This window comes from Oculina patagonica, chromosome 12, assembly GCF_052425735.1.
Source record: "Oculina patagonica isolate OP01 chromosome 12, crgOcupat, whole genome shotgun sequence".
NCBI lineage: Eukaryota > Metazoa > Cnidaria > Anthozoa > Scleractinia > Oculinidae > Oculina > Oculina patagonica.
The window spans coordinates 19,585,355-19,596,300 of NC_135769.1; the positions used below are offsets into that span (position 1 = coordinate 19,585,355).

General features: G+C 39.3%; 1 protein-coding gene across 2 annotated transcripts; it reads left to right on the forward strand.

Annotated features, from left to right (window-relative positions):
- Positions 1 to 88: 88 nt before the first annotated feature.
- LOC144631670 (small ribosomal subunit protein uS2-like) lies at positions 89 to 10,039 on the forward strand. 2 transcript variants are annotated; one of them, XM_078490153.1, is made up of 8 exons: positions 89 to 143; positions 2,327 to 2,498; positions 3,489 to 3,607; positions 5,206 to 5,349; positions 6,002 to 6,232; positions 7,138 to 7,266; positions 7,871 to 7,897; positions 9,733 to 10,039. In XM_078490153.1, exons 2-8 carry the CDS (start codon positions 2,366 to 2,368, stop codon positions 9,958 to 9,960), a joined length of 1,011 nt encoding a protein of 336 aa, XP_078346279.1. In that variant the 5' UTR covers positions 89 to 143; positions 2,327 to 2,365; the 3' UTR covers positions 9,961 to 10,039. The 2 variants fall into 2 exon arrangements, with proteins under 2 accessions (XP_078346279.1, XP_078346280.1); XM_078490154.1 differs by lacking the exon at positions 7,871 to 7,897.
- Positions 10,040 to 10,946: the final 907 nt, after the last annotated feature.

Here is a 10,946-nt window from a genome sequence, read left to right on the forward strand (position 1 = left end):
CATTACACTGTACCTCCCCTCCCACATCATTCATTAAAGCCCTTGGAAAAATTATCTGTCCACCCCTAAAATTGTATTACAAGTACCACGTGGTTTCTCTCGTTCGCTCTCTTTTCTTCCAGCCCTCGTTGGCTTTTGCAAGAGTAAGAATTTGTCTGTTTTCCTTTCTCGTTATTGCTGTATTTTAGTGTCTTCCTTTCCTAAAATCTCACATACCATTATTTCATTGTTTCGACTTCATGTTTATCGTAATTTATCACCCGTTGAAAGTTGTTTTGCGTCAATAATGTGGTTCTAAAATTCTGTTGTAGAAACAAGCTTCTGAGCTTCTTCAATTTTATCATATATTTTAAACTTTCATTAATCAAGAAATATTGATCATAACAACAGATTTTTGTTACTTGAGTGATTTAGTCGTAGAATAACATCTGGCAAGAAATGAATAAGCTCATTTTACATCAGTGATCCTGTGAAAGCTATCACAGCAGAGCTGTAAACGTGTTGTTCGTGCCAGAGTGAAGTGTTTGGGTTGAGTTACCGGTACTTTTATTTGGCACAATCTCTAGATAATACATACGAAAATGACAAAGTAATGTGAACTCAATTAATACCAATGGTGCAAGTATGTGCATTGCTGTATTAGTACTATTTCAAAAACGAGTGCGAGGGTTTCATCAGGTTTCCAAACGCGAGAAGGCCGAGTGGTTTTATTGTTTTCGAGCGTTTGGACCTGGTGAAACCCGAAGCACGAGTTTTTGAAATTACTTCTCCAACAAAGAAAATTAGATAATTTTTCTATGTAATTAGCAGTGCCTATTCGGACAGGTTTGTTTTCGTTTGTTATATTTTTACAATGGAACTCGATCATGTCACATACTTGCTAGGTTATCCAATTGTTGGCTTTGTCAAGGCTATCTGACACCCACTTGTTAGATTTTCACAACTTTCTGTAATAATTATTGATTGTATATCTCCCGCTTCGTTAGTTGTTTGATCGAAACGAACGCTCTGCTTAGTACTTTGCTTCGCCGTGGCAAATAGATTTAGACAAGGAGGGTTTTGCACAGAAAGGGCCCGGTTCCAAAGTGTAGCCTCTGCAAAAACAAATGGGCGGCTTCATTTTTTGGAACGGCATAGAGTGGTGGACGTTGAAAGTGCTAACGTTGGAACCACGTGGCTTCTTCAAAGAAAGTAAACCTAAAGAAGAGATAGCATCGAACGAGAAAGCAGTCAATTCTCAGTAAGCCCTTTTTATTTTGTGGACTTGAAAAACTGTTCGATTCACTAACAAACAAGAAATGTGTGTAAGTTTCGTAATGAAATGTTTGATGGTGAAATTTATTGTCTGCATCGGAAAAGCTTTTTTGTTGTGTTGCTTTATGAATATGCAGATTAAGAAACATTTTACACACGGGTTTAAAATCGTTTCCAAACACGTGTGGTTTTCAACTCGTTTTTCATTGGGTTCCTAAACTCATCCACCTGACCAGAATGGGGCATTCTGGTAGGCTAATAACAATATGAATAATTAATGAGTTTGAGAACGACCTTTCTTGAGTGACTGATTTGAGACGTGATGGAATTCCCCCTTTCAGAAAGGCTGGGGATGCCCTTGCAAACTAAGTATCACTTGACAATGTCCGAGTACACATGTACACCACCATTGTAGCTACATTTGTATGAAGTTAATCCCAGGGGTTGCCCTTGGGGTTGACTCCTGGGCTGACCAAGGGGATTGTAAAAATGCTGAATTATTATTCCTTTAGGGACTTTAGGGACAGGGAAATTACAGGAGGAAAAGTCCCATAGTTTTCATTTTCCCTGCAGACAATCCTCCTATTCCTCAACTTAAATCTTGCAAATTCTCTTCCTCTATCATTTGAATTTCTAACAGAGGCTTGAAGTTTCCCCTTCCCGGGGAGAAAATTTCTTGCAACTACTTCCCAGGTGTAAAAACACCAAGTTATTCCCTGTATTTCCATCATATCCTACTTGTAATATGTGCATGATATATCAACACCATCTCAGACTAAAAATGTGAGTTTGGTACTTCGTCCCAACATGGACATAAGTTTATATCCCTTTCACAATCACTGAATGGCCTGAAAGTTCCATTTTTCAAGGAAAAGGAAAAAACAAACAGCTGCGAAAAAGTGTCAAGACATTGAATATGAACACTGACCCGAAAAAGAAGGGGTCGATAGTGCGACTCCATCTGGCACATGCCTGAATAGCCCGTGTGTGTGGGACTCTTCTTCAATTCTTGTGATGGAAGCCTTGCAGTTGAGGTGGTTTTTGACTTACAGTTTTGTCTTGTGTGCAACAGGTTGTTCCGTCGTAACTTTTTTTGGCACAGCGAAGCATAATGTCTGGGGGCATCGAAGCTCTACAATTAAAGGAAGAAGATGTTGTAAAGCTACTTGCTGCAGGAGTTCATCTTGGTGCCAGCAATGTAGACTTTCAAATGGAAAGTTATGTTTACAAAAGAAAACCTGATGGTAAGAAATCTGCAATTTCACTCTTTGTGAGGTGTTTTGAAATGTTTTGGTTATGTTACCCAGTGTTGTTGATAAATGGCAGGTAGTGCCATCTGTTTGAGTTCAAGATACCACCTATTTTGTCTTCGTAAATTTTGAGCCCTGACTAACTTTTTTGCACGCTGTAAAAACGTACAATTTTGTAATTTCCCTCTCTCCCCCTCCCCATACGATGTTGCCCCAGACATGATTCTTGATTAAAAGCAATAAAAATTGAGCAGTTGGAGAGGGAGCAAAGAAAAGAAGCATACCGTATTTTCTCAATTAAACGCCGGACCCCAATTAAACGCCGGCCTCGTATAAACGCCGGGTCAAAATTGCTAGTTTTTAAATATCGAGGTCCCGGCGTTTATTTGAGGTCAAGCTAACAAGTAAATATATTCTGTTTGTCACAAATCTCGATTGCAACATAAGCTATCCAATCCGTAATAGTGCACCTTTGGGAAATAATCACCTTTGGATACCCAAGGACACTTTTTCGGGGCAGAACGAAGAGAAAAATCATCCCGCCTTGACAAACTGTCCCTTGGTCTCGAAGATCGGTAAAAATAAATCAATCTGAAAAAATTGGCAGAAAATTGCAGTCCGTTAATAAACGCCGAGTCCCGATTAAACGCCGGCTTCAAATAAACGCCGGGTTCATGAAGCCAAGTTTGAAATAAACGCCAGGGGCGTTTATTTGAGAAAATACGGTACCCTTTATAACCATAAATATGTCAGGAAAATGGGCATGTGACTTGACAGTTCTGTCCACGATTGAAGCTCATAATCAGAAGCCTGAAGTAAAAGGGATGAAACATCCTGCACCAGCATCTTACTCCAGTTGCAAACACAAAGGACTTACATAAAACTTACTATCAAGAAGGACTCTACACAATAATTATGATGTAGTATAATTGTTACTGTGAAGTGACCATGGTTGGTAATGTAGAGCTTTTGTCTTCAAACTAGGTGTTCACATCATCAATTTAAAAAAGACATGGGAGAAGCTGCTTCTTGCAGCCCGTATCATTGTCAGCATTGAAAATCCTGCTGACGTTTGTGTGATTTCGGCAAGGCCTTATGGTCAGGTGAGTTGATATCGTTAGGGACCTTCAGATTGGAGTACGAGTATGGGATCCAGTACAAGTACAGCTTTCCAATCTCAGTCAAGTTACATTCCTAGAGCTCTCACTCCTCCCTGTTGCTGACCAATTGAAAAGGAGACTATCGGTATGAGATCGTGAAATGTGTGTGCGTGAAATGCTATAATTATGGGTTAGAGACTGTTGTGAGTGTTTTGTTGACAAATACATGCACGCGCTGGCCGCACAATGAACGAGAAATTTTCAATACTGCACGAGGCGTAGCCGAGTGCAGTATTGAAAATTTTGAGTTCATTGTGAGGCCAGCAAGTGCGTGTATTTGTCAACAAAACACGAACGAACAGACTCTAACCCTTTTAATATACAATCTGAGTACACTGCATCGAACTGCAAGCGATCATCGACTTTACGAACTTCAAACAACAAACTTAATGTTTAAAAATAAGAAGTGTAGTAGTACATAATTACACGGGATTACATCAATAATATAAAAATCACAAATTAGCCGTACAGAAATAAAACTTAAAATGGTTCATAAAATCGTTCATCAGCTGTGGTCGTTCATAAATACAGTCAGCGAGAAGCTTGTTCAATGGAAGTCGATGGCTTTCACAATCAAGCAACTACAAGCAAGTCAATCGCACACAAAAATGTATTTATTGAGCTGCAGTTTACCTTTGAACATGAAAGCGCTTCAAGTTGTTATCCTCTTCGATTTTGTTTGGTATTGGATCGTTGATAATTTGAGGAATATACTTTTCTTCCACTTCTACAAGCTTTGAAGCTGAAGACACCTTCAATAATGCACGATTTTCGTGCATTATTGTCAATACTGCACTGTCTGAGTTTGCTGACGACAGGTAAAGCAAAATCACGTGATCTATTTTAACCAATTGCGCGCGTGGATTTTGGACAGTGAACGAAGATTGTATATTAATCAGAAGTATAAGCACTAGGTTTGAAAAGTTATACTTGTACTCAATCTCGTACTCTTACTCTTACTAGTGATCTAAAGGCCCCTATTATTAAGTAAGTTGGAACCACTGTGTGCTTGCCTGAAGGTATTTCTCAGTGTCCTCACTTTATCTACCAACTAAAAAGACCAAAAATGTTACTCGCCCATTGAGCAAGTGATGGATAAAATGGACTAGCATGACAGGAAAATCCACTAGCCCTAGGCTTTCTTTGCATGTTGCAAATACTTTCTGCCTAGGCACAAAATGTTAAGTGTCTCTGCTGACTGCCACATGTTTCTTTGGTGTATACCCTAGCTGAAACATTTTTTAAACAATAAAAAAATCAGGCACTTTTGAAGGAAAAAACGATTTCTCATCCAAAATAGTCACTTAACATAGTTTTGTATCTAGGCATTCAATCAATCTTTTGATCACTATTGGAGAGGCATGCGTTCAGTGCTTTTACTGTTTTTTGTTGTTGTTTTGCCCCAAAAATGTTATTTCGATTCTGTAATGTGTTGAATAACCATTACATGAAGATTTGTATAACAAAGATTTTTTCTTCATTTGTAAGCTTACTTTTGCCTAGCAACAATAAAATTAATGGTTGTGATTTGTTTTTGATAGCGTGCTATTCTGAAGTTTGCAAGCCACACTGGAGCTACTGCCGTTGCTGGACGTTTCACTCCTGGTACCTTCACCAATCAGATCCAGGCTGCCTTCAGGGAACCACGACTTCTAGTTGTTTGTGACCCACGTACTGATAACCAGGTAACATAATTATTATAAATTTCCCTTTTCTTGCCTTAGTGAATTTTTATGATTGGAAGTGACATTTTAACAAGTGAAACACACAAGTCACTTCCCAAATTTGCATGTGTATGTACATGTAAGCCCTTGATAATTGAAATATGGTATAGAGAAATACAGAATTTTGTGCAAAAAAAATTAGCCTATCAATTTGGTGAAAAAGCTTCAATTCAAAACATGAAAATGTGTGTCTTGTTTGAATTGTAACCCATTTCCATCCTCTTTAATGTTATTGCCAAGTTATAAAGTCCAGTAATGTGTGGCTTGCATACTTTACAAGGGGGGAGGGAGGGTTCGGGGGCCTTACTGAGGTCAGTGCAATCCCATCAAAACAGCCATAAGCCCCCACACACAGACACTCGTCACACTGACTCAGTCAGTAGAAAAGAAGGGGGAGAGTGGATGGGAAAGTAAGACCTCACTCAACATTCCTGAAAACCCGCCATGATACGAGGACCTGACTCCAAGCTGTAATGTAGGGGAGGGTAGAGTGAGTTGAGCCTGACAAGAGCTAGCAACCGCTGATCACTAAGTCAGCTGACTACACACTCGTTGTTGGTTAACTTGGTTAAATATCATTTAACCTCGTGATAACTTTGTCACTTTTTTTCAGCCTGTGACTGAAGCATCCTATGTGAATATTCCAGTAATTGCCTTCACCAACACGGACTCCCCACTGCACCATGTGGATGTAGCCATCCCTTGCAATAACAAAGGTGCTTACTCTGTCGGTCTGATGTGGTGGATGCTGGCAAGAGAGGTGCTCCGCATGCGCGGCAGCATCAGCCGGCAGATTGCATGGGAAATCATGCCTGATCTCTACTTTTACAGGGATCCAGAAGAGGTGAATATAGACTAGACAAATTTCGTCAACTTTCTTTCTATGTTTATCTGCTAGCTTATATAATTTTTTTTTTAAAGAAAAACAAAGTTTTTGATACTTTTAGTTTGTTTACAATTTCCTTTGTAAATTCTGTCTGATTAGTGAAGGTAATTGCATTTGATTCAACATCCAGAGATAGAGACAGGGTTTTCATTAAGAATTGTAATAGGGGTAGAATAGTGTAAAGTAACCGGAGGATGATTTTTCAAGGTTCTGCATCTTAATAAAAATAGGTACAGGCCTTTGAAATTTAGCCGGAGTTATTCTACGTAGTAGCTGGAGAATTCTGCGATCTCCGATGCCTAATGAACACCCTGTAGAGAGGGTCCAACCCATTCTCGTCCCCAGAGCTGCTTGTCCCTCGTAACAGGCTGAGTCTGGGGCATGGGAAACAAGTGGCTCTGGGAACACATGATTTCAATGATTGGCTTGATTTTTAACAAAGAAAATGTTAATCTAGCCAATCAAATCAACTGTAGTAAAATCGTCTACAACAAAGGGATTTTAAAATGGTTGATTTGATTTGCTAAATTTAAATTTCCTTGTAAAGATCTAGACAATCAAATCATGTGTCCTTAGAGCCACTTGTTTCTCGTGCACAGGCACAGCTGGCTAAGAGTGACAAGTGGCTCTGGGGACGTGAATGAGTCTAACCATTCTCCTCTCCAGCAAACAACTTCTCTCCCTAATCCCTCCCTCATCTGAGAATGACAGAGGGAAGGGAGTGAGGTAACTTACTATGAAATAACATGATGCCTAGGAAGAAAAGTAGAGCCTTCTACTTACTATAAGCGATGGAAACAGGGCTAAAAGCTCTGCTGGTGTGGGCTAGTGAGGAGTTTAACTTTTTCTTACCTTCTTATCAGGCTGAGAAAGAAGAACAGGCAGCAATCCAACATCAAGCTGAGGAGCAGCAGCAGCAGCAGGCGCAGCAGCCTGCCACCACATTCACTACTGAGTGGGGTGGTGGTGCCACTGAGCCACAAACAGGCGAGGTGAGTAATGTTGCTATCCGTCGAAGGAATCGTTGTGATAAGTGTCTATTTTATCTCTCCCTTGAGAGAAATAAAGTTTTATATTTTCAGCTGAGCATTGTCCAACAGAAAATGCAGCATTCCATTGCTGAGAATGACACTATAGCACTTCATAGTTTGTTGCAGTTTTCAGTGATACATGTATATGTGAATTCTGAAATTCAATTCTCAACCAAAGGTTTACACTTCTTGCTGCGGTCAATCATCTAACGGAGCTTTTGGGAAACAAGTTCACTTCAACGGGGTCAAAAGGTCACGTCTGTAAGTTGTGATTGACAGATTTCGATCTATTGGTTCATTGGCGGTCACCAGAATTATGATTGACAGCAGCAAAAATTGCAATCGTCAGTTGGATTTTGAATTTCAGAGTTCGTATGTCACTGACAACCGCAATAAGAGCCAGTGGTTTGTGCAATTTACAACTAACTATTTCCTATATTACAAGACAGCTGTACAGAAGAATGACAGGCAAGACATCTCCATTGTGATCTGTGATCAGATCTTTATTTCCCCTTCATTAACCAGTTGTGTTTGTTTTTATTTTATATTCCACATCATTGGCCAGACAAACCAACAATGGGTTTCTAAAGAGGTACAAATGATCCGTCATTCATCATGCATCACTGTTGCATGAAACTATCAACAAACCTTGTTGCATGAAAACTCTAATGTCCAAAACCAAAGTCCAGTTTCGAAAAAAAATGCATCCCCCCCCCCCCAATGGTGACCCTCTTCCCAAAAGTTAGGATAAAACTTGGTGTTTCTAAAGGCTGATTTACACGGTACGATTTTGTCCCATGCGACAAGCTTACAACACGTCTACAACAGTCATAAGCGAGTTGTAGGTTTGATTTACATGACACAATTCGTGTCGTAGGCCTGTCGTAAGCATGTCGCAAGCATGTTGCATGCAACAAAATTGTGCCGTGTAAATCGGGCTTAAGAAATCCTGAAAGTAGTGAATACACAAAACTAAGATTTCGAAAGCGAGGACCTGAAATGTCACAGAACTTTGTGTTTTTTATTTTCCTATTTCTATTCACAACTACGTTATTAACAAACAAAATGGGTGTGCAGCTCCAACTATGAGCCTGGGTATTAAATGCAGTCCTCACAAGGTTACATTGTTCAAACATACAAAACTGTACTACTACTTGGACTGCCTGATATGAAAACCCCAATAACCCAGCGGGGAAATTGGGAATGTATTCCTCAACCAAATGCAGGCGCACCAATGGGGGGGTTAAAGGTGAAGTACAACAATAACAATAGTGTAGTGAAATAAATGTTGAAACGTTTTAGAGCTGAATTGATACATTACAACCGTCAGCCCTTATATAAGTAACAAGAATCGGGTCAATTGACACCATAACGGCTCACACATGTTCATACCAATAGGAAACTATTATTAACATTTTGTTCTCTGCCACTTTCTAGTTTAAGGAAGTTCAGCCGAATGTAAATACATGAGATAAACCAGAGGCATAATTCTTGTGCAGTTCCTGTACATTTCTTAATAATTAAGAAATTTACAGAAACTACATAATTGTTATGGCCATTGCCTTATGTCTTTCTTTTGTTCATTGTAAAGACAAAAATAATTTGTATTCAATATCAAAGGACAAGTTTAAAGTGCCAGAAAGTAATGATTACTAGACTCGCAGGAAGTGACATTACTCAATGAAGTTGTTCACGTTTTTTAAGGTTTCACTGCATAAAAAAGGCATTCTGCGTAAAACTTTGTGTTGTTTCTAGCTTTTGACCTTTAAATAGCTCTGTCTGGGTTGAAACAGCTCATTAAAAGCAAGAATGTTTTTCATTAGAAAGTCTGGTAAATGTGACCAGTGACCACACATTAGTATAGTGTTATATGCACCTAAAATTCTTCAGACCCCCAAATCCCTTTTTATATTATTTGTAAAGCATTCAAATTTTAGTTTTAAACTGAATATTTTATTTTATTTTATGAAATCTATTCATCCGGAAAACCCGGGTTCACTTGAAATGTGCAGCCATTTTACTGAGAATAAACTTTCATTTTGAAATGCCCATATCTCTCCCTTACTCATCATAGCTACTGGAGCTTGATAACAATAGTTGCATAAAAAAATGATAGTTGCATAAGTTACAGCACTGAAAATGTTGGTTGTGATAACTTTTTCTTGTCTAAGATTTAACAATTACTTCATGAGCGCGCATTGGATATGAGATCCAACAAGCACGAGTAGAATAATATTGTTTGATTAAAAACAGCCAAAGAATTGCAATATTTGAGCTTCCCAGCTGTTCACATTGACTCATACACCACCATTTTTTTGTGGTCCATAGTATATGAGCTCGTATACCATGGCCTGTAAACCAGTCAAAACTCAGGAATCGCATTATACCATGGCTAGTTTTTAATAATTGTGCATATTTCATTTCCAGCATTGGGGTGCTGAACAAATGGGAGCTCCTCCTGTACTCCCCGCGACAGGTGCCACTGACGATTGGAATACAGCAGCCAAGGTCGACTGGTCTGAACAAACAAGCTGGGATACTACAGCTAAAGTGGGAGACTGGGGAGCAGAAACTGAGCATACTAGTGATTGGGGTGGAACGAAACTCAGCATGCAGCAGGAGCCTACTAAGGGTGCTGAAGCAGACTGGTCCTAAGCTGAGACGTACAGCGCACTGATGCCGAATGTAATGCCTTGTCAGAAAGGGACTCAATAAAAACTCCCACGTTGTCTGAGTTTGCTTGTGTTCATTAATTTAATATATTAATTTCAGTTTCATGTTATTTTGTTTCAGATCAACTTGATATAAAACATTATGATGGTAGCTTGATAGGCCAATAATAATTTTTATCATACCACGGTATCAGCCCGCTGACAGAAACATAGAAAACAATACCACGAGCTGACACTTGAAGGTTCTGAGAGGAGGGCCGAGCTAATCCATCCTAACACATATTAACAATTATCCATTGTGAGAAAAAAGATGGCGGCTGTACTTTTTACCACAGTAACTTGCGAACCTAACACAGCCACATGCACATAGGAAAGCCACATTTTTTATAAAATTTGTTCCTGTACTTACAACATTGTGAATTGTAGGTTTGAAGTTTTTAGAACTTTTCTGTGAGTTTTTATGTGCATTTTTAGGGTTTCCGTGTGTAATCTTTTTCGGCATGGTGGATTGAGAACATTCACCAAAAGCCATTTTTTACAACTTTCCAGCAAAATCAAACCCAATGAAGGTGGTGTGATAAAAAACTCTCTTTTACTTTAAAGTCCGTGTGGATGAACCCGAAAGTGAGGAAGCGTGATATTTGCCGCAAGAGTCTAGTAGCGCATTTGCCCCCACAGACTTAAAAAAAAAAGAGAGAGACAGCTCGCAGTCTGTTATTGACTATGTTGGGGCTTGCAGTCATTCACAGGGAATGATATTAAGCCAAGGCACACCCATTCAGTAAGCAATCTCATCCCCAGTGCCTGCTTTTCTTTGATCAGCACCAAGAACGCAGGCTCTGGCCAAGTCAGATTTTTTTTTTTTTGCGTGGGCAGAGTACTTGTTATCAATTGTCAACCAATCAGCTTTGAGTGTAAATGACTGACAGTCTGTAAATTGTGGACTTTCAAATTCGACTTGGCCATTGC

What these genes read in the sequence shown, in the direction of transcription:
- LOC144631670 (XM_078490153.1), top strand. Translation starts at nt 2,366, where the DNA reads ATGTCTGGGGGCATCGAAGCTCTACAATTAAAGGAAGAAGATGTTGTA. An exon ending in CGGCAAGGCCTTATGGTCAG is followed by an intron (nt 3,608 to 5,205) that starts GTGAGTTGATAT and finishes TGTTTTTGATAG; the next exon opens with CGTGCTATTCTGAAGTTTGC. An exon ending in ACCCACGTACTGATAACCAG is followed by an intron (nt 5,350 to 6,001) that starts GTAACATAATTA and finishes ACTTTTTTTCAG; the next exon opens with CCTGTGACTGAAGCATCCTA.